The 24,373-nt window shown below is 47.1% G+C and overlaps 1 protein-coding gene across 4 annotated transcripts in view; it reads right to left on the bottom strand.

Annotated features, from left to right (window-relative positions):
* LOC140409077 (probable E3 ubiquitin-protein ligase HERC1) overlaps positions 1-24,373 on the bottom strand; it is a 701,933-nt gene that overhangs the window by 133,541 nt on the left and 544,019 nt on the right. For all 4 annotated transcript variants that reach the window (XM_072497165.1, XM_072497164.1, XM_072497166.1 and 1 more), the window contains 3 exons: positions 22,343-22,627; positions 13,509-13,574; positions 11,763-11,888 (listed from right to left, as the gene is read on the bottom strand). In XM_072497165.1, coding sequence (XP_072353266.1) covers positions 11,763-11,888; positions 13,509-13,574; positions 22,343-22,627 — 477 coding nt within the window. The remainder of the gene's footprint in view (positions 1-11,762; positions 11,889-13,508; positions 13,575-22,342; positions 22,628-24,373) is intronic.

Here is a 24,373-nt window from a genome sequence, read left to right as displayed (position 1 = left end):
CACCATGTTAAGTGGAGACTGGAGTCACAAATAGACCCAGTCTTTGATTCTGGGAGGCTAAAATTAGCAATTTTTGATCGCAAGAGTTCTTTTAGAATTTTAATGCACAGTAAAGGATGGACTTTGGGAGATTAAACTTCATGTTTAGAAGAAATGATATTCTGAATCCTGTTTTTACAGGAAATCCAATGACATAATTACATAACACTCTTTAACATATTCCTGTACAAATAATGTGCTTTTTTAATTTAGCCTTTAAGATCTTTCAACGCAGGGCCTGAATTACTAATATTGAGAAGGTGAATTCAGATTCCCACAGTAGAAGTTTGGAAATTGTTCTGGAAGCTGTTGATTGCTGTTAAGGTCCCTTCTGGTTCACTTAATGACCCTAGGCCTGAGAATCTGCATCCCAGAGTGCTTAAGGAGGTGGCTCTGGAAATAGTGGATGCATTGATGGTCATCTTCCTGGATTCTATAGACTCTGGTACAGTCCCTGCAGATTGGAGGGTAGCTCACATCACTCCGATATTCAAAAAGGGAGGTAGAGAGAAAGCAGGGAATTATAGACCAGTAAGCCTAACATCGTAGTGGGGAAAATGATTGAATCCATTATCAAGGATTTTATAGTGGAACATTTAGAAAGCAGTGGCAGGATCAGTCAGAGACAGCATGGATTTATGAAGGGAAAATCATGCTTGACAAATCTGTTGGAATTCTTTGAAGAGGTAACCAGTACAGTCAACAAGGAGGAGCCAGTCGATGTGGTTTATTTGGGCTTTCAGAAGGCGTTTGACAAAGTCCCGCATAAGAGATTATTAAAGCACATGGAATTGGGGGGAAATGTATTGAGGTGGATAGGAAACTGGTTGGCAGAGAGGTAACAAAGAGTAGGGATTAATGGGTCCTTTTCAAATTGGCAAGCAGTAACCAGTGGGATACCACAGGGATCAGTGCTGGGACCCCAGCTATTCACAATATATATTAATGATTTGGATGAGGGAACAAAATGTAACATCTCAAAATTTGCAGATGATACCAAATTAGTTGGGAGGGTGCATTGTGACGAGGATGCAGGGATCCTACAGCAAGATCTGGACAGGTTGGGCAAGTGGGCAAACCAATGGCAGATGCAGTATAATTTGGATAAGTGTGAGGTTATTCACTTTGGAAACAAAAACAGGAAGGCAGATTACTACCTGAATGGTTGTAAATTGGGAGAGGGGAGCGTGCAGCAGGACCTGGGTATCCTTGTGCACCATTTGCTGAAGGTAAGCATGCAGGTGCAGCAGGCGGCAAAGAAGGCTAATGGTATGTTGGCCTTCATTGCAAGAGGTTTTGAGTATAGAAGCAGGGATGTGTTGCTGCAATTGTACAGGGCCTTGGGTGAGGCCACACTTGGAGTATTGTGTGCAGTTTTGGTCTCCTTCTCTGAGGAAGGATGTTCTTGCTCTCAAGGGAGTGCAGCAAAGGTTTACCAGACTGATTCTAGGGATGGCAGGACTGTCATATGAGGAGAGATTGACTAGGTTGGGATTGTTCTCGCTGGAGTTCAGAAGAATGAGGGGGGATCTCATAGAGACTTGTAAAATTCTAACAGGACTAGACAGGGTAGATGCAGGGAAGATGTTACCAATGATAGGTGTGTCCAGAACCAGGGATCACAGCCTGAGGATTCAGGGTAAACCATTTCGGACAGAGATAAGGAGACATTTCTTCACACAAAGAGTGGTGAGCCTGTGGAATCCATTGCCACAGGAAGTAGTTGATGCTAAAACTTTGAATATATTCATGAGGCGGTTGGATATAGCACTTGGAGAGAATGGGATCAAAGCTATGGGGAGAAAGCAGGATTAGGCTATTGAGTTGGATGATCAGCCATGATCGTGATGAATGGCGGAGCAGGCTCGAAGGGCCAAAAGAGCTCCTCCTGCTCCTATCTTCTATGTATCTATCTATCTTTCTGGAGAGATGCCTGCTGACCTTGTCTGCTCGGAGTCTATTTGTGACTCCAGTCTCCACTTAACATGGTGTTGGTTGACTGATGGAATCTCCACAGAGGCCTGGTGAGCCACTCAATTTGTATCAAATCTATCAACAGCGTTTCCAGAAGGCGGCCCAGCATCATCTCCTCAGGGCAGCTGGAGAGGAAGCAAGAAATGCCAGCGACACGACAGACTGAGGATGGAACAAAATTAGTAAAATTAAAATGAATGAGTCGATCGGGTTCACCTGCAGTGTTGGATCTGACTCTCTAGCCTCCTTCTAATCACCATGTTGATGTGTTTTTTTCTTGAAGGAGCTTATTAACTGAATGTTTCCCAAAAATAATTTCTTGACTGTTAGGGCTTTTATTTGTATTGGAACATCGCCTTGTTCTTCATATAAATATATATTTTTAAACAAATTTAAAGTACCCAATTCATTTTTTTTTCCCAATTAAGGAGCATCACCAATCTACCTACTGTGCAGATATTTGTGGGGGTGATACCCACGCAGACATGGGAAGAATGTGCAAACTACATGCAGATGGGATCGAATCTAGGTCCTTGGCGCCATGAGGCAGCAGTGCTAACCACTGCACCACCGTGCCACCCCTGCTTTATATAATAATCTGATGGGGAGCCTGTTGTAAACTAGGGCAGGAAAATGAGAGGACAAAGTTCATTAACAATTAAAAATTTGTGGTGTTTCTCTATTTCTTTGGGTTCCCGCCTTCACTTCTGCCTCAGCTCTTTTTCTGAAACCCTCATTCACGCGTTCATGTTCAATTTCCTCCAAGGATGTGTAGATCATTGAGAGTGCAGAGGAAATTTACCAGAATGATTCTGAATAATAATAATAAGAATCACTTATTGTCACAGTAAGGCTTCAATGAAGTTCCTGTGAAAAGCCCCTAGTCGCCACATTCCGGCACCTGTTTGGGGAGGCCAGTAAGGGAATTGAACCTGCGCTGCTGGCATGGTTCTGCATTACAAGCCAGCTGTTTAGCCCACTGTGCTAAACCAGCCCCAGCAAGATGAGGGATTTTACTTACAAGGTTAGGTTGGAGATGTTAGGGAGGCACAGTGTTTAGCACTGCTGCCTCACAGCGCCAAAGACCCGGGTTCAATTCCAGCCTTGGGTGTCGGCCTGTGTGGAGTTTGCACGTTCTCCCCGTGTCTGTGTGGGATTCCTCCGGGTGCTCCAGTTTCCTCCCACAGTCCAAAGATGTGTAGTTTAGGCCATGATAAGTTGTCCCTTAGTATCCAAAGATATTTAAGTAGTGGGGTTATGGGGATAGGGTGGGGGAGTGGGGTAGGTAGAATATTCTTTCAGAGGGTCAGTGCAGACTCAATGGGCCAAATGGCCTCTTCTGCACTGTAGGAATTCTATGGTTCTAAGCTGGGGCTGCTAATTTGGATAAAAGGAGATTGAGGTGAGATGTGATAGAGATGTGCAAAATTATGACAGGTTTGGATAAGGTGCAAAAAGTAAGGCTTTTCCCATTGGCTGGTACATGGACTAGGGGACATATATTTCAGATTTTGGACAAGAGATGCAGAAGGGCAGGGGGTGTGAGAAAGAACATTTTTACACAGCGCGGTATTGACCTGGAACTCATTGCCGATGAGGGTGTTGGAAGCAGAGAGAATGAATGATTTCAAAAGGAAATTGGATGGGCATTTGAGGGAAATAAACTTACAGAACTATGGAGACAAAGTGGGGGAATGGGACTGGCTGGATTGTTCTACAGAGCCAACATGGACTTGATGGGCCGAATGACCTCCTTCTGTGCCATGATGATAATCGCATGCCATAGCTTAAAGTGTAGATCCCTTGTTATGGCCACTCTTCTTGATTTCTTCTTCCTTGGCTTATGCTTAAATTCTCATGATACAATTGTGTTGCAGGTCTCTCCACATTAAAGATGTCATATCATCATTTAAGCTTTTGTCACTGTTGCAACTCTCTAGATCTGCACCTGTGATATAAGCCGTCTTTCCCCTTTTGGGGGAGTTAATGGAACTTCTTCCTAACTTTTTCCCTCCCTCATTACATTGCTGATTTTCCCTTCTTGCATTTCTTTACATGTTAACACACCGAGTAACCTTGCTCAGTGCTAAGACATTTCATTCAAAAATGTGTGCTTGTGACAAAGGGAGTGTGATGGGGATTGTGGGAGCTCATGCTCCGCACACAATACACTCCCAACAATGGAAGAGCACTTGATTAAATGCTTTCAATCCCCCTGGTGGAGGGGTAAGGAAGGAGGAGCAGGAAGACTACAGCTTTTGAACTAGCCACAGATGTATGGGAACACCACCACCTGAAAGATGCCCTCCAAACCACAGACCATGTTGACTTTGAAATAATATTGGCATTCCATCACTGTTACTGCAGCAAAATCATGGAACTCCCTCCCTAACAGCATCATGGGTGCACCTACAGGGGTTCAAGAAGGCAGGTTACCACCACCCTCTCAAGGGCAATAAAAATGCCGGCTTAGTCTGAGGCCCACATCCTGAGAAAATGTTTTTTAAAAATCACCAGCACACTCTTGCTATGTCAACTCTCACTGCCCATTCTCTGGTGTATCACCAGCATCACATGAAGTGTTTTAATCTCTCACCATTAAACATCCTTTCACATTCTATACACCTGCTCCAAGTGATTTCACTGACCCAGAGGTCCGCGGATGGGTACTCTCCCTGTTGCAGATGGCAAGATGGAGGCAGGCTGCTTGATCAAGCCTGTTTGTGCTGGAAATGCCTTTGACAGCCCTCAGGGCCTTGATAGGGATGTTGAGGGGGTAGGGGCACCTCCAAAGGCTACTGCACCACAACATCACAGGGGCAGCCTCCATTCCAAGGATTAACTCTTCAGATGCTTTACCCTTTGGAAAGGCCATCGAGGCGGATGATGACCTAGTCACAGGAGGCGTGGCCCCTTCAACACCATTTTGCACCACTTCAGCTCTTTCATGGATTCCTGGAGGTGATAACCAGTCAGGGTGCTGCTGGCATCTGCTCCATGCATCTCTGTGCTATTTGTGCCACTGTCTGGTTGATGCTACTGAGTGTGCCATGTACTCGCAACATGTCAGTGGGCTGTTCAAGCAGCTACACTGAGTGGTGCTGAACCTGGCTCTCCATGAGGTAAGCTCAACCATGGAGAGGTTGGCAAATGTGTTCCATGCGTTGAGTCATTGTGAGGTACATTAGATGAATGGAAAGCTGATTGAAGGAGGAGCATCTACGTACATCACCTAAACATGTTGAGATGGTTTCACCCATCCCAGTACACTCCCATTTTGTCCTTCCCCTGCAGACGGACGCACGGACTACTTGAAGCACATGTTCCTTTAAATGTACGAGCTGTGCCTGGCCACATATCAGGTGCGCCCACTCGTTTTGCTAGCATTCATCTTCCCTTTTGCCTGCAAGGTGAAAAGCATACCCTCTCCATTTGCAGCCTTTCATTCGCTGACAAAATTACGGTCTGCACTCCACAGCTTCCTGACCAGCAACACAAGGGTTCTGACCATTCCAATGCGTCAGTGAGGCTCCACAGTACATCCCTTTACCATGGTGAATGCTTATATGCCCTCAGGGTGCCCCTTTCCCTTATGACTGCTGACCAGGAGGCATACCTTCCGTGTCTCTCACATCACTCATCAAGCCAGACTTATCAGGTTGCTGAAGTGCTTTTGACACTGTACCAAGTCCTCCTCATCATTTCTCTGCTACTGACCTCATTGGCAACCTTGAGCCATGCCCTCATATTCTGTTATGGGACTTGCTGCGACCACTGGCAGGAAGGGAATGCTTAAAGGAAACCGGAAAGGGCATATTTCCAACACAGATTACGTGTTTGCGAACATGCAAAATAGCAGCAGATATAGGCATTTGGCACCTCGAGCCTACTCCACCATAACATCTGTTTGTGTTTCGAATTCCACATCCCCACCTACTCCGATAACTTTTGATGTCTGCTATATTTGAATTTGCAGCTCCATGTAAACATTTTCTTAAACATTTAATAGGCTCCATCCTGTGTTCAATTCACCTTTAAAATGGAGTCGTCAAATGAACTCCCTTTTCTCGACGGACTAGTTGAGAAATCTGCCAATGGGTTCTCTACTATTATCTACCACAAACGTACCTTCACATGTCAATATACACGTTGAAATTCCTACAGTTCCACAGGCTATAAGATTGGCCTTATCGGCAACCTCATATATAGGGCCCGAGCAATTTGCTCATCGTGCAAGCTTGATTCTGAAATAGTATGCATCAAAGCTATCCTGTGAGGCAATGGCTACCCTGATCAGATCAGTGTTTTCTGTATAGCACATGAAATCATGAATGGGCCTAAGGCCTCCACTTTCGGTCCTGAAAGGTGCCCAGTCTATCACAAGTTATCCTGAAAGGGCAAGGAGTCTCAAGAAAAGGTGAAGCTAGCCATTTCATGCTGCAACTATGCAGTAGTATTCTCCACTAACAGGATGCTGTTGTCAACTCAAAAAGATGTTTTGCCTACCACACAAATGTGCAATGTGGCATATGAATTTCAGTGCTGGTGTGATGCCAGTATGTAAACTGTATATTCCAACGATTGGAGGATCATATCAAAAAGCATGTCTCTTCGGCTGTTTGCAAGGGCAAAATTCTGACCATACTCGAACAATCCTGCTTGTAAAACACAGAACATTTACAGTCTGGGGCTGGTTTAGCACAGGGCTAAAGAGCTGGCTTTGAAAGCAGACCAAGGCAGGCCAGCAGCGCGGTTCAATTCCTGGACCAGCCTCCCTGAACAGGCGCCGGAATGTGGCGACTAGGGGCTTTTCACAGTAACTTCATTTGAAGCCTACTGGTGACAATAAGCGATTTTCATTTCATTTCAGTCACAGAGTAAGGGGAGTTTAGCACGAAGATAAGGAGAAATTTCTTAACTCAAAGGATTGTGAATCTTTTGAAGGCAGCACGGTAGCATTGTGGTTAGTACAATTGCTTCACAGCTCCAGGGTCCCAGGTTCGATTCCCGGCTTGGGTCACTGTCTGTGCGGAGTCTGCATGTTCTCCCCGTGCGTGCGTGGGTTTCCTCCGGGTGTTCCGGTTTCCATCCACAGTCCAAAGACGTGCAGGTTAGGTGGATTGGCCAAGCTAAAATTACCCTTAGTGTCCAAAATTGCCCTCAGTGTTGGGTGGGGTTACTGGGTTATGGCGATATGGTGGAAGTGTGGACCTTGGGTAGGGTGCTCTTTCCAAGAGCCAGTGCACACTCGATGGGCTGAATGGCCTCCTTCTGCACTGTAAATTCTATGATTCTACACGGCGGGAATCTCCGTTTCAGAGAATAAGTGTTGACACCGGCGGAGAATTCGTGGAGACCCACGACAACAAAACCAGCGCTGTCTTGGACTGATTCTGCTACTGTTGATGGGGTTGGCACCAGTGCCACATGGAACACAATCGATTCCAAAGAGAAATGATGCCAATTTGCCAGTTTTGCGATTGACACTCAGGAGGCTGACAAGCTTCAGCTGCATATACACACTGCACTCCCCACACACACCAACGCAGCATCATACTGGAAGGCCCCTCCAGAGCGGTCCTGGTGCCTGTACCACAGCTTAAGGTGGTCGACGTACCTCTCAATCTCGGACCTGGTCACTGTATGGCCTTCATTGTAGTGGGTCTTGGCGTCGGTCTGTGGCCTCCAGATAGGTGTCATCAGCCATGACCGCAGTGGATAATCCCTGTCACCCAGGGGCCAAACCCCCAGCCGGGGGACATCCCAAACATGTTAGGAATTGATGAGTGTGCCAGATGAAGGCGTCGTGCACACTGCCCGGATTTCGGATTCAGACGTGTATGATGCCCAGTTAATGTCACATATCAGCTGCATGTTCATCAAATGGAACCCCTTTCAGTTTGTGTAGAGCGATCTGTTGTCTGCAGGTGCTTGTGGGGGGACATGAATCCCGTTGTTCACCTCCTGGACCCAGGGCATCCTGTTGATGGCGGTGAACCCCTTTGCCTGGGCAATCTGATGGGCTCGGTCCACATTGCGTCGCCTGGGCACATAGGACCTCCATGACGGCACGGATGCACCTGTGCTGCGAGGTCTGCGAGATCTCGCCACAGGTCGCCACTCGGTGCCTGGAAGGACCAGGTCATGTAAAGGTTCAGTATGACCATCACCTTGACACCACCGGGAGCAGGTGTTCTCCCCCATAGCCCCGCGGTGCCAGGTGCACCATGATTTAGCACATATGGCGCACTGTCTCCCTGCTCAGCCGGAGTCTTCGATGGCATGCCCAGTCTGGCAGGTCCTCGAATGAGTTGCTGCCGGTACACACGAGGCATCAGGCGGCACCTCCTTGGCACCTCTTCCTCCTTGGCCTGTTGGGCAGCCGGCTCTCCATCCTGGGCAGCTGCCTCTTGTCCCTCTGTGGCACGCTCTGCTGCTGCACACTCCACTGCTGCAGCTACCTCCTCGAACAGGGCCAGCTCATACAGCCGCGGGGCATCCCTCAGGGCTGCGGCGACTAGCAGGAAGGCCACCATTGCTGATTGAATTCCAATACCCAGTGTCTGCAAGGGGTGAAAGGTTGCATTCCGGAATGCATTGACGCCACTGTCGATGTGACGGAGAATTGCAATTTGGCGTCAAATCGGCGTCCGCTGCGATTTTTGTGTCGGGACCGATTCTCCAAAAAATCGTGGGATTTTGCCGTCCGCCAATGGAGAATACCACTCAGTGTCCAAAATTAGAAGTGATTCCAAGATTGGGCAGCACTTGCTAAACAATCCTGATTGTACAAAGAATTACACTAACAACCAATTTACAATCAACAGTTGAGCTTGCAGCTAGAAGTTACATATATTCACACAGGGCCCTGGCTTTTGCAAACAGAAATATCAATGAATCACGCCTTTTTTACATAAACAAAAGCTTAGAGACAGCCATTCCCTGGTTCATTTCCCATTGCAATCCTTGGCCAATCAGAGTTGACCTGACTGGTTTGAATACACGCAAAGGATTGGCAGTTAACTGTTCACTGGTGCATTCTCCACAGCAACACCTCTGCCAATCAGAGTCCACTTGCCAACCAATCAGCACCCTGTCCTTATGCAGTTGTTGTTCCCTTTGAGATTTTGTATTCATGTGAATCTGTCCCGATGAGTGCAAAACAAAACATTTAGCTGGCAAATCATTTTTTCAGCAGTACTCAGATTCTGTGCTACCAAGTGACTATTATTGAATATAAGGATGAGAAAACAATTTTTTGATCTCTCAGGAATCAAGAAATATGAGGAGCGGGCGGGAAATTGGAAATGTAGTCCAAGGTCAATATTGGTCATATTGAACGATGGAGCAGTTTCAATGGCCCATATCGGCTACTCTTGCTCCTATATGTTGTATTCTTATGTTCTAATGATCCAAATAATCAGTTTGAATTCCACCACAAAGCTTTGGAATTTAATTTCAGAAAAAAAAAATTAATGTGAAATTAAAAAGCTACTATCAGTATTGATGAGAATGAGACCCATCACGTTCACACTCGTCCTCCAGGGGAGAACATTTCTTTACCCGGAGTTCCCTGTATGTTACTTCCAACACATTGGAAATGGCTGGCTCTTAACCTGCCTGCGAAATGGCCTACCAAGCCACTCAGTTGTCAAGAAGGTACCTTTAACTGCATTGCCCTCACCCAGTTTCACTGCTACCTTATCAAAAAATCTCAATCACATTAGTCAAACACAATTTGCCCTTAAATCTTTTATTCGTCCATGCTTGTTTAAATAAAAGTTAATTTTCTCCTGGATTATTCTACCCCACCACTGATGTAAACGGATTGTCCCGTCATTGCTCGGTCTATCGTTCTCCCCTTCTTTTAAACAAGGGCTATAATATTTGTAATCCTTCAGTCCTTTGGCACCACCCTTGCATCTAAGGAAGATTGAAGATTGTGGCCATCACCATGACACTTGCTGCCCTCAACTCCCTCAGCAACCTAGGATGTATCCCATCAGGACTGGGTAACTTTTAAGTATCACCAGCCACCCTAGTACCTCCTCTTCATCCATTTTTATCTCATCCAGTATGCTGACAACCTAATTGTTTTCTGCAGCTTTGGCAAAGTCCTCTTCTTTGGTAAGGAGCGATGCAAAGGACTGATGTAGCACAATGCGTTCTGCCACCACCAATAGGTCTTAATTTTGGTCATTAATTGGCCCCAAGAGGCAGCACGGTGGTGCAGTGGGTTAGCACTGTGGCCACACGGCGCCGAGGTCCCAGGTTCAATCCCGGCTCTGGGTCACTGTCCGTGTGGAGTTTGCACGTTCTCCCAGTGTTTACGCGGGTTTCGCCCCCACAACCCCAAAAGATGTGCAAGCTAGGTGGATTGGCCACGCTAAATTGCCCCTTAATTGGAAAAAATGATGAAAACATTTATTGAAAAAACAAATTAATTGGCCTCCTCTGATAACCTTTTTTTTAAACCATTAACACGCCTATAGGACATCTCTGGATTCTCTTTTAAATTAGCGGCCAATCTATTCTTCTATTGCCTCGTTGTCCCTCCTATTTTCTTTTTCACTTGACCTGTGCTTTTCACATAGTCATTTATATTGTCAACCTGATCTCTGTCATTTGATCCATTTGCAGCTACATTCTACCCTAACCTCATTATCCCGGGAGCACTGACTTTCCTTGTTTTCCCTTGCCCGCTCCCATGGGAATGTACTTAAACTGTAGTCGAACACTGCCACTTTAAAAAGCTGCAAATTGCTGTCTGTTTATTTTTTTTACTCCAATTCACCCAGGTCAAGTCCCTCCCAAATTCACTGAGATTAGAAGTAATCAAAAATATACCAGTTAAAACAAAATTTATACACAATCTTAGGACCTGGGCCGGGATTCTCCCGTACCCGGCGGGGCGGGGGGTCCCGGTGGGATGGAGTGGCGGGAACCACTCCGGCGTTGGGCTGCCCCAAAAGTGTGGATTTCTCCACACCTTTAGGGGCCAAGCCCTCACCTTGAGGGGCTAGGCCCGCGCCGGAGTTGTTGGCGCGCCGCCGGCCGGCGGGAAAGGCCTTTGGCGCCATGCCAGCCGGGGCCGAAGGGATTTCGCCGGCCGGCAGAAGTCCGCACATGCGCGGGAGCGTCAGCTGACGTCAACCCCGCGCATGCGCGGGGGGTCACTTCCGCGTCTGCCATCGCGAAGGCTATGGCCGAGGCGGAGGGAAAAGAGTGCCCGCACGGCACAGGCCCGCCCGCGGATCGGTGGGCCCCGATCGCGGGCTAGGCCACCGTGGGGGCACCCCCGGGGCCAGATTGCACCCCCCCTCAAAGGACCCTGGAGCCCGCCCGCGCCGCCGATAAGAGAGGTGGTTTAATTCCCGCCGGCGGGACTGGCATGACAGCAGCGGGACTTCGGCCCATCGCGGCCGGAGAATCGCCGAGGGGGGCCCGCCGACCGGCGCGATTCCCGCCCCCGCCGAATCTCTGGCGGCGGGAATTCGGCGGCCGCGGGTGCGGGATTCACGCCGCCCCCCGGCGATTCTCCGACCCGGCGCGGGGTCGGAGAATCCCGCCCCAGAATTTAGAATTTCAATTAAAACCATTTCCTATATTTACACATGTGAATCTGTAATTTTAAACCTCTCTATTGCAATGTGGTGTAATCATAACACATTATGCTTAATACTGAATTATACATAACGTAGTTCTTTTCTGTCACTTCTGACTGAATTCAGGAAAATAACTAACTCTACCTGCAAAGCTTGTGTCAGCGATGGAGCAAGTGTTGGTACTGATGCACTGCTTCCAGCATCAGCCAGCTGTCCATGGCGTCCACCTCCCCACAGGAACACATCACTTTTACCTCCAAGCTGCCAGTCCTAAACAAAGCAAACATTGTTTTATAGAAATGTAAAAATCTTCTCAAGATAGAAACAGGTGAAGTGATATAATACATTAAAGGCCAGTCTGTTTACCTCTGGGGCATAGAGCTGAATAAAATCCATGGCCTGAATTCTCCACTTTCCACTGCTGGCATTGAGAATTGAGATTGGGCATAGAATAGCACACAATGGAAAAATTGCAATTCCTGCCTGACACTGATGGCTTTATGCTGTTGAAAGGTGGGGGTGGGGGCAGGTGGAGAAAAAGAGGTCAGGGGAGATTAAATGACAAAGATGTCATGGAATAAAAGGTAAAGGGAGTGGTAATGATTGCATTAAAAAAACATTGGCCCAGAGCAACGATTAGCACTGTGTGAATGCAAAAACATGAGACAAGATATGGGCTGGCATTGGGGCGGGGGTGGGGGAAAGGGACCATTTTAAATAGAGGACAGGGTCCATGGTCTGATGTTGTTGAACCCAATTATGAGTCGTGAAGGTCGAAAGTGCCTGATCCGAAGATGAGGTGGTGTTCCTCTACCTTGTGCTGAGCTTCACTGCAAATTTGTAGTAGATAAAGGGCAGAAATGTGAGCATGAGAACAATATGGTGAATTGAAATAGCATGTGACCGGAAGTTCAGAGTCATGCTTGTGGACTGAGCAAAGATATTCTGCAAAGTGGTCAAGAAACCTGCATCTGGCCTCCCCAATAAAAAGGGAACCACATCACGACCTTCCAGATGCATGTCATTTCAATTTATCACCTGGCTCTCATGCTCACATTTCTGCCCTCAGCCTGTTGCAATGTTCCAGTGAAGCCCAACGCAAGCATCTCATCTTCTGATTAGGCACTTTACAGTCTTCTGAATTCAATACGGAGTTCAAAAGCTTTAGACCATGAACTCTAACCTCCTTGTTGAATTTGTCCACCAAGTGCCAGACTGCATCTTTGTCTCATGTTTTTACTTTCAGACAGCACGTAGCTTTATTCGAAGAACAATTCTGTTTTTTGCTCCACCAACCCCTCCGCTTGTTTCAAAAGCATAAAACCCATCCTATCTCTGGGCTGGATTCTCCATTGATGGGATCCTCCGTTTCGCCGGCTGCACACTCACGCCGCGGATTTCCCGACGGTGTGGGGGTGCCCACAATGGGAAACCCGGCTGTCGGGATGCAGAATCCCGCTTCTGGAGGGGGTGTGCCGCAACAGAAAATGGGTGCGGTGAGAAGGAGAATCCCGCCCCCCCCTATCTTGTTTCAGTTCTGAAGAAGTCATATTGGATTCAAAACATTAACTCTGTTTCTCTTTTTATAGATTCTGCCAGACCTGAGATTCGCCAGCATGTTCTCTTTTTATTTCAAATTTCCAGCATGAAAAAAAAATGAAATGAAAATCGCTTATTGTCACAAGTAGGCTTCAAATGAAGTTACTGTGAAAAGCCCCTAGTCACCACATTGCGGCGCCTGTTCGGGGAGGCTGGTACGGGAATTGAACCGTGCTGCTGGCCTGCCTTGGTCTGCTTTCAAAGCCAGCGATTTAGCCCTGTGCTAAACCAGCCCCAACAAGCATCTGCAGTACCTTGCTTTTATTATAGCAGCAAAATGTGATTCTTTACCTCTGGTTTAGATGTGGCCCAGGTCATAAGTTGCTCATCCATCAAGCAACTCCACTTATTGTTCTCCTGTGAAATGAAAACATGGAAAAAGTAAATAGAGATCTCTCTGTAAATATCAGTTCATTATCAATTTTAGTTACGTACTTTTACAGCTTTAGGTATTAATCTGAGGTTAAAAACGTGAAATTTTGTTTTCATCTCTACTACAAATAGGAAGGTATTCTATAGAATATCCATAGGCTACTTAATCTATCCTCCCTTTTTCCAAAAACACCAACTCATGCTGGTGTTTGGGTAATGATCATGCATATATGAGGTTATTTAATTGGATTGTGAGAGTTAGATAAACCATTTAATAATAATAATAATAATACTCTTTACTATTGTCACAAGTAAGTAGGCTTACATTAAAACTACAATGATGTTACTGTGAAAATCCCCTAGTTGCCACACTCTGGCACCTGATTGGGTACACGGAAGGAGAATTCAGAATGTCCAATTCATCTAACAAGCAAGTCTTTGGGACTTGTGGGAGGAAACTGGAGCAACGGAGGAAACCCATGCAAACACTGGGAGAACGTGTGGACTCTGCACAGACAGTGACCCAAGCCGGGAATCGAACCTGGGACCTTGGCACTGTGAAGCAACAGTGCTAACCACTGTGCATTGTTGTGACCAGTAGGTTATCCCAGGCATTGTCAAACTCAGGGCCATGACCCTCGGGTGGCGGGAGGGTCGCGTAGCCGTCCGTCGCGGCGCTCCCGATCGCGCAAATCCACGCGCAACAGCTGCTGCAGCCGGCTTTTAATAATGCCAGCTGCGAGTGTCCTTCCAAATTTTCCAGGAACAGATTTTAAAAATTTGGCCGCACTGCGCATGCGTTCCCGATCATTGGTGCGCATGCGGCCGCATTTTAAAAAATATGGTCGCAGCCTTTTTTTTCCCAAGTTCGGGGGGCCAAAGGGATCAGGGGGACAAAGGGACCATTGGGGCCAAAGGGACCCAAAACCATTTCCTCCATTTTTGTCAGCAACAAGGTAAGAGAAAATGGTGGGTCGCGAAGGTTGGCCGGCGTGGGACGCGAAGAATGGCCGGCGTGGGTCGCGAAGGTTGGCCGGTTGGTAAAAATGTGTCCCTGGAAAAAAAGTTTGAAAACACTGGGTTATCCTGTGTGCCATGTGTATCCAGATCTTCCATTCTCCAGATGGTCGTACCCTCCAGTGGAAGTAAATAGGAGCAGATGGCAATCTAACAATGATTGCTATTCCTCACAAAATTCTGCCCAATTCTGTTCAGGAAATGTTAATCATTGTATCTGAAACTATAGTCACACAGTTGACTTTACATCAACATGAAGCCATTTTATAATAATATAATAATCTTTATTGTCACAAGTAGGCTTATATTAACCCTGCAATGAAGTTACTGTGAAAAGCCCCAGTCGCCACACTCCGGCGCCTGTTCGGGTACACTGAGGGAGAATTCAGAATGTCCAAATTACCTAACAGCACGTCTTTCGGAACTTGTGGGAGGAAATCGGAGCACCCGGAGGAAACCCACGGAGACAGGGGAGAACGTGCAGACTCCACACAGACAGTGACCCAAACCGGGAATCGAACTTGGGACCCTGGAGCTAAGAAGCAACAGTGCTAACCACCATGCTACCCGTTTTGAGTGTATATCAGCATGAAGTAGTAATATGATTGAGGCTGCTGTCACTCAAATCTGGTGTAAAGCCTTGTTTAAAAAATGCAGATTATCTGCTAAACCTCCTGGATGCTTTACAACCAGCAGTCCTGTAGGTCCCCCACATGCTGCCCTTTGTAAACTGGAGGTCATCCAAAACTCTGCTGCCTGTGCATTAATTCACACCAAGTTCCGATCATCCATCAACCTGTGCTCATTGGTCTACATTGGCTCCAGGTCAAACAACATGCTGATTTTTAAATTCTCATCTTTGTTTTCAAATCCCTCCATGGCCTCACACTGTACTATTTCTGCAATCACCTCCAATCCTACAACCCTTTGATATCTCAACATTAATATTAGCCTCTTGAATATTTCCTGATTCTAATCACTCCATCGCTGGTGGCCTCACTTGCAGCTACCTATTCACGAGCTTCGGAATGTCCTCCCTGCATCTCTCTGCCTCTCACCTTTCCTCCTTTAAAACTCACCTTAAGACCTACCCCTTTGACGAAGCATTTGGCTATGTGGTCTAATGAGCCAGATCGATTAGAAAACAGCAGCTTTCCCTATTTTTATTCAAGCTGTAGGGATTTCCTGTCCAGGCTGTCGTGTTGGGTGTTCTGGTTCACAAACAAGCCAACAATGCTGGAAGTGGTGTAACGCTATTTTATTAACTGTTCAACTATGCTAACATACTGTAAACGTGGGTATAAGCAATACCAGCTTAACTGTGGACCCTTTCCTATCACTAGCTATGGTGAGGCACTCAGCACATGGTGAATGTCTGAGAGGCAGGCTGTGAGCTCTGTGCTCTGAGCTGGCTGCTGCTAGAATGAGCGGGAACTCTCCTGTCCCCTATCTTTATAGTGCTTGTGCTCTCACTGGTGATTGGCTGCGGTGTTATGTATGCTGGTTGGTCCTACTGCATGTCCATCAGTATGTGTATGTGATTGCACCATAATGTACTGATGTATATTATGACACAGACAAATGTTTTTTAAAGTTTTTAAACAATTTTGAAACTATTGTTAATCTTTCACAGATCTTTATTGCTTTGAGGAGTTTATATAACGTTTAATTTAATGCACGTAAATGTGAAGACGTCTTGAAATGAATTAAAACAGTACTTATGAACAAACAAGACAGAGTAGACGCGGGCCATTCGGGCCCTCAAGCCTGTTCCATCATTCGATAAGATCGGTTTGGGTTGATTTCCGGTAGCAGCCATGGAGTGAGCTGGTGCACATTTAGTGGCTCCCGCTCAAGGGAGATTTTTTTTGGTCTTTTCCCCGCCCGAAGGGCGAAGTATCTGACAGCAAGAGGTGCAGGAGTGCCTGGGGAAGGTTTTACTCCTCTGGTGTGGCTGGTGGATGGATCGACGAATGAGGAGTGGTGTAAGAAGGAACAAACTCAGATCATCGAATTTACAGTGCAGAAGGAGGCCATTCGGCCCATCGTGTCTGCACCGGCCCTACCTAAGCCCACACCTCCACCCTTATGCACTGTAAATTCTATGATTCTATTATCCCGTAACCCAGTAACCCCACCCAACCTTTTTGGACACTAAGGGCAATTTAGTATTATCAATCCACCTAACCTGCACATCTTTGGACTATGGGAGGAAACCGGAGCACCCGGAGGAAACCCATGCAGACACGGGGAGGTTGTGCAGACTTCGCACAGACAGTGACCCAAGCCTTGGGGCGGCACGTGGCACAGTAGTTAGCACGGCGGCACGAGGCACAGTGGGAATCGAAGCTGGGAACCTGGAGCTGTGAAGCAACTGTGCTAGCCACTGGGCTACCATGCTGCTGTTGAAGCAGGAGAGTCTTCGTGGTGCGCCACAGGATAAGATGGCGGAGGGCAAGAGGAGGCTGCTCTGTCTGCCCAGTGGTCGATGGAGCGGTTCATAGTGTTCCTCAATGAAAAGTTTCAGCAGCAGAGGAAAGAGACCCTGGAAGACCTAGCCAAGGTGGTGGAACGATTAAGTTGGGGATCGAGCAAGGGGAGCAGAGGCTGGAGTCAGGGTCTGGTGATCCAGAACGTGGAGACGCGGTGCGGGAGCACAAGGATTAGTTGGCCACGTTGGTGGCTGAGATGGGAGCAATGCGGGAGACCCAGAAGAGGCTGAGAGAGAAGGTGGAGGATCTGGAGAATCGCTCCAGAATACGAAACCTCAGGACTGTTGGGATACCTGAAGGCATTGAAGGTACAGAGGGCGGTGTGTACATGGTAAAGATGTTGGAGAAATTGATGGGGGAGGGGGCCTTTGACCGGCCCTGGAGGTCGATCGAAAGCACAGGGCACTGATAAGGAGGCCGTAGGGCAATGCTGGTGCAGTTGCACCGCTTTCTGGACAAGGAGAAGATTCTTTGATGGGCGAGGCAGGCTGGGAAGGGAACGAGCTGCAGGTGTACCAGGACCTGCGAACAGGACTGGCGAAGAGGAGGGCTGGGTTTAAGTGGGTTAAGGCTGCTCTCTTCAAAAAGGGGGTGAAGTTTGGAGCATTGTACCCGGTCCGCCTGTGGGTGACCTTCCAGAAGCGAGAATATTATTTTGGCACACCAGAGGAGGTGATGGAGTTTGTGAGGGAAAATGGACTGGGAAGACTATGAGAAAATTGAACTTTGGAGGAGTTTGTGTGTTCTTTAAAGTTTTTGATGATGGGTTGTATGGAGGGAAGGTTTTTTCATGGTTGGGGGGGAACTGGGGGAGGTAGAGAGGCTGGAGGCATTGAGCGGGGGCCACCATGCTAGCTGGGTGGGCTATTTAATGAGAGTGGTGGGGGGATGCAGGCGCGGTGGGGGGAATGGGGTTGTTTCTTTGTTTGAGGGTGAGTTGGGAGGTGGGTGGGAGAGTTGCTGACATGGGTGTGCTTGGTGTGGCGCAGTTGGAAAGGAATTAATGATGGTGCGCACCTGAGAGCAGACCTGGAGGGTCACATGACACGGGCTGGGGGCTGGCTCAAAAAGGGATATGGGCTGACTGGCAGAAGAGGAAGGTGGGGAGCCCCCCAACCAGGCTGGTCACGTGGAATGTGAGGGGGTTGAATGGGCCGGTCAAATGGTCGTGTGTGTTCATGCACCTGAGGTGTCTGAAGGCACAAGTGGCCTTTTTGCAGGAGACGCACCGAAAGATAAGGGACCAGACGAGGTTGAGGAAGGAGTGGGAAAGCAGGTGTTACATTTGGGGCTGGCTATGAAGACAAGATGGGTGGCGGTGTTGGTTAATAAGCGGGTGGCATTCGAGATGGGGAGCATTGTGGACGATCTTGGTGGGGGGGGGGGGGGGGGGGGGGCGGCGGGGGGGTATGCGATGGTTAGTGGAAAGTTGGAGGGGATGCCGGTGGTTCTGCTAAATGTCTATGCCCACAATTGGGATGATGTTGCTTTTATGAAGCAGGTGTTAGGGAAGATTCCTGACTTGGGCTCCCACCGGACCGGTCGAGTCCCAAATTGTCAAGGGTATAGGCAGTGGCGAAGGAGCTGAAGAGGTTAATGAAGCACATGGGGAGGTTTGGGAGGCCGAGGGCGAAGGAGTTTTCATACTTCTCCCACGTACACCGGGTGTACATCCGGATTGATTTTTATGTCTAGCTAAGACATTGGTGGATGAGGAGGTGCGTGAACGGATGAGGGCAGCTATTCGGAGCTAAATGACATGGGGGAGGTCATGACCGCCATCCTTGTGGTAGTCGCTCAAGGCGGTAATTGGGAGGGGGTTGTTCATTTAAATTCCAGCGCACAGGGAGAAAGCAGAGCAGGCGGAGATGGCAAGGCTGGTGTGCGCAATTTTGAGGGTAGACAGGAGGTATTCAGAGGTGCCGGAGGTAGGGCTGTTGAAGGAGAGTCAGAAACTCCAGATGGAGTTTGGCTAGGGTCTACGGGTAAGGCGGAGGGGCAGTTACGGAGGGCCACAGGGAGAAGGGTATTGGATCAGTTGAGGACGAAAGAGCGGCGAGGGAAATTGCCAGAATGAGAGATGATAAGGGTAAGGTGGTGATGACAAAAATCACTGCGTTAAATCTCACCTGGGCAACACACCTGCTGGCTCAGGCACAGGAAGCAGCACCTGTCAATTCCTGGAAACAGAAAACCAGTCAGCTGGCTTTGATTGACAGCTTCTGACTACTTCAAACAGAGTTAAATGCTTCCTGTTAGTTTCACAGCTGGCCTCTTCAAAGTCACTCAACCCTGAAGGGAGATGTAACTCTGTTTGAAGTGGTCCTGGGGTTGTCAATCAAAACTTGATGTTGATAAACATTGCAGTTAGTTTCATAGCTGGAAACTTCAATGTTTCTCAACCATGATGGGGTTTAATGGAACAATGCTGACAGCTGGGTGTCTGTGAATGCTGTCAACCACAGCCTAGTAAAATCAATGTCAAAGAAAAATGACTGAATGGCTTGCAGATCAAAGATCTGAGAGAGTTTAAACCCAGCTGACTGGCTATCCAGGTGAGTTTTAAAAGCAGTGATTTTTTTTTTCATTGCCTCTGTCTGGACTGCTCTCTCGATTCCAAACAAGGGTCCCTCTACTGGTGGGCTTCCAGACAGGGGTCTCTCTGCTGGGGGGCTTCCAGACAGGGGTCTATCTGCTGGGAGGCTTCCAGACAGGGGTCTCTCTGCTGGGGGGCTTCCAGACAGGGGTCTATCTGCGCGGGGGCTTCCAGACAGGGGTCTATCTGCTGGGGGCTTTCAAACAGGGTCTCTCTGCTGGGGGATTCCAGGCACGGGTCTCTCTTCTGGGGGCTTCCAGACAGGGGTCTCTCTGCTGGGGGGCTTCCAGACAGGGGTCTATCTGCTGGGGGGCTTCCAGACAGGGGTCTCTCTGCTGGGGGGCTTCCAGACAGGGGTCTATCTGCGCGGGGGCTTCCAGACAGGGGTCTATCTGCTGGGGGCTTTCAAACAGGGTCTCTCTGCTGGGGGATTCCAGACACGGGTCTCTCTTCTGGGGGCTTCCAGACAGGGGTCTATCTGCTGGGGAGCTTCCAAACAGTGGCCTCTCTTCTGGGGGATTCCAGACAGGGGTCTCTCTTCTGGGGGCTTCCAGACAGGGGTCTCTCTTCTGGGGGCTTCCAGACAGGGGTTTCTCTTCTGGGGGCTTCCAGACAGGGGTTTCTCTTCTGGGGGCTTCCAGACAGGGGTTTCTCTTCTGGGGGCTTCCAGACAGGGGTTTCTCTTCTGGGGGCTTCCAGACAGGGGTCTCTCTTCTGGGGGCTTCCAGACAGGGGTTTCTCTTCTGGGGGCTTCCAGACAGGGGTTTCTCTTCTGGGGGCTTCCAGACAGGGGTCTCTCTTCTGGAGGTTCTCCGGTGGGATCTCTTTATTTAGGGGGTCTTTTTATTTAAGGGGGGATCGAATTCCACTGTGTGAATGGCGGTTGAATTCTGCTGCTTGAGGGCTGAATTGCACTGCGGAGGGGGGGGGGATTGCGCTGCGGAGCTGTGGGGGGGCTGAATTGCCCTGTGGGGGGTCTGAATTGCTCTGCAGGGGCAGCCATGGATCACTATCAGGCTGACCCCTCATAATCCTCGACAAAAATTTGCATGGCTAAAGATTGTGAATCACTTCCTGATTTGCGCACTTCGGGTGCTATTCAGCTCTAGCGGGAGAACACTCTCCCAAACAGAAAATCCTGCCCCATATGTGAGAGAACAGGGTCAGACTCAACTGTGATGACCAACTTAATTGAGAAGCTTGCTAACACTTACTGTTTAAGCCCACTCAAAGTATCAGATTGTGTCAATGGAAACTCACTTGGACCGAAGTCACCAATTTTAGTTGAGGAGGGATACAAATTGATAAAACGTGGAATAATATTAATGTTGAAAGATAGTGCCATTTTCAGCCTTATATCATCAATGCAATGTTTAATTAAATCTCTCTCTTAAGTATCAATTGTCTTCATATTTCCTATTTATATTTTTAATTATTTGTACTTACAGCTGATATAAATGGGTCAGCTTGGTTCAGTGGCATGTAGCAGTCACCAGGCTATGGGCTCAAATTCTACTTCAGAACTTTGGCATATCACCTAAACTGCTATAAAGTGAATTATTGTGGGAATGTTGCATTGTCAGAGGTGCTGTCTTCTCATGGTCCCATCTTTCCTCCCAGGTGATATAAACATTTCTTGGCACAATTCAGAAAGGTAGGAGGGAGTTTTCTGATTCACTGCCCAAGATTTATCCCTAAACAAATTACCAAAAAAACCCCAGATTAACAACTGGTAATTTATCCCATTCTTTTATGGGATTTTGCTGCATAAACATGTGTAGTCCTACATAACAACTGCAATGACTTGAAACAGAATTAATTAAATGTGAAGTTCTTTTCTTTACTCACTCAGACAGAATATTTAACAAACTAGATTGCAGAGGCACAACACATTAATCTCTACACTGTAGAGTTGAACAAAGAAATACGCACGTCACTTGGAAAGGTAAGCCATGGAAACGCAACTGAAACATTGGCCTACACGCCAGTCAAGTTACATCAAACCACTACAGTAAATAAAATGGCAGCCCAACATCATCTTTTCATGACAACTAGGCAGGAGTAGTAATAAATGTCCAGCCAATAACATTGGTTTTAGTTGGTTATATAGCAATTGCCCAACAGTGATCAAAGATGGGCTGGCAAATATAACTAACCAATCTCACCAAGTCTATTTAGGAGAGGGAGGAATTGAATATTAATATTTAAAGCATTTATATAAAAATACATTAAAAAAATCCTACTTTAATGATATGCAGACAGACATGTAACTAAAGGGTTAATCACAACACTTAGCTTTGGCACTACCACTAGAGGGCACCACCAGATCACACTATATAACTGAACTCCCAAAGACTATTGGGCTCTTTCCACACAGGAGTAGGTAGCATAAATCACTGTTAGATCACAGCCTAGACACCACGTGTAGTTCAGATACAGTTTATATAGTTACATCTCATTACTTTATTTATAGAGTTTGTTCAGTAGAGTGTCAAACTCATTTATTAGTTTTATCGTTACTTAATAAATTTGTTTACTTTACATCGAAGACTCGTGTATTCTTCAAGATCACCTGCAACCAGTAACGACAGATATTACTTCAACCAAGTAATACAACATGCTACCAGGAGTAGCAATATAATACCTACCAGTGCTTTGATGATGTCTGAATCTGAATCCTGACTGAGATCTGGAACACTAAAGGTGTCTGGGAAGGCAGTCCCTTTTGCCAGAGCTTCAGCGCTCTTAATAGTAGCAGAGAAAGTTGCTAGCCAACCCCATTCCGAAGAAACTGATTCCTGGGAATTGCTTTTATGATGAGGTGGATCTGCTGTTCTGGCAAGAAATTGATCCAAACATAGGCCTACTGTAAGGGAGGCCAAGCTTTGCAAGAAGGTGCTGTGTACCAATTGATCGCCACAGGCTACATGCGACTGGAAAGTAAAAGTTGGAAAACACATGAGTTATGTAGGCATGAGTCTCACAGATTAACATTTGATTGGCTACTCATCTGCTGTCACTGTATTCAAACATTTACTGAAAAATCTCTATTTGTTTATTATACTTTTAGATGACCAATGTACATTTTTTTCAACCATTTAGATGGATTATCACACTCAATTGTGTCAAACTGCGGTAGAGTTTAATTATTCAATTATTAACGTCATTAGTGATAAAAATAAATAGGAACATTCAGCCTACTTCATAAGAAACAGGGCAGCAAACTTTATTTTGTCTTTTTGAAGACATTTCTTCAGTAAGCAGACATAAGTATAGGACGTATGTAGAAAAAAAGTCCCTTGAAATTCACTGCTTCCATATAGAATTGCACTGTCGTTGATTCATGGACTTAATGAATAATCACAGCTAAAACTCTGAAGATTAAACTCTGAAACTATTCCCGAATTATCAAGGGAAAATCTCCAGAATCTTAATTTGGAATCCGTCCACATTATTCAACCTCAATCTGCATAGGTTATAAGGTGGATTTTTACTTCTCAGGAAACTGAAGTCTCAACTTAACGTGAACAAATCACTCAATCTTCACTCCGACCAGGCAGGTTGTGGGATGGTCTGGGCCGACGACCACAGGAGCACATTCTGTGTGGCCATTTGGACAGGCATATGCCAAAGTGGGCTAATTTGAAGGCCTGCTTTGGTCCTCTGGAACTTTGCCCCAGGTGTGATAAGAACAATTACGCCCTTGAAGCCCTTATCTGCCACCCACTCCCATGGCCCTTCTTACTGTTCATGCCAAAACAATGCCAATTCATGCCCCTCATCATTCTACGTAGCCCGCTCATACACCATATGCCATCTCAAGGCCCTTCCATACACATTCACCCAGTATGCGCTATGTACATAACCATAATAAGCCATATAATAACAATGGCAAGTGCGGAACTGCTGAGAATAAAAGGGAATTCAGAAATGGTGTTTGAAATAAAAACTGCTGTTCCTACAACTTTATGAAAGTGCCAATCAGACAGACCACTGAAGTGTTAATAACAGGGACTTCAAACACTTTCCACCTATCCTCATTGTGCCTACTTATCTGAGACTCCAGACCAATAAAAGCTTGAGCTCAGCAGGAATTCTGTTTTGACAAGTTAACTGTTGGGCCGGTGATTTAACCGGTGCGTTGCGTCCAGCGCAGATCTGGGTGCGCTGGTTAAATAGCAGGAAAGGCCAAAATCAAGATGCGCGCCAGGCGCAGTTTGCTATCTAACCGGCCTGCTCCCGATGGCGAGTTCTGGTACTCTCCCAAATATGGCCACCAAAACTGCCAAAATGCATTAAATTCCATCTCATAAGCGCTATTGAAGTCGAATGTAACTGCCTCCTGGGAATTAACTGGCTCCCCAGTGAGAAATCACGTGGGTAGCATTTAGTCCTCCTTTTCAAAAACGTGAAGTTGGCGCAATGGCTCCGATGGGGAACTGAAGTGGTGAGTAGCCATTTCCGTTTATGGGCATGCAGCTCAAAGGCACTGGTGCTCGGGGGGTGGGAGCCTCTCAGAGGGGTTGGGCTTGGTTAGGGTGCTGAAGCTTTTCAGGTTGGAGGTGGCTCCTGGGCCAGACTGGGGGGATGGGGGTGGGGCGTTTGTGCGAGTTTTTTCGTTTGTGAGGCCTTCAAAACATCTTTAAATATTGTGGATAAACATTACAGGGCCAACTACA

This window comes from Scyliorhinus torazame, chromosome 3 (assembly GCF_047496885.1).
Source record: "Scyliorhinus torazame isolate Kashiwa2021f chromosome 3, sScyTor2.1, whole genome shotgun sequence".
Taxonomy (NCBI): domain Eukaryota; kingdom Metazoa; phylum Chordata; class Chondrichthyes; order Carcharhiniformes; family Scyliorhinidae; genus Scyliorhinus; species Scyliorhinus torazame.
This window is presented reverse-complemented; position numbering and strand designations above follow the sequence as displayed.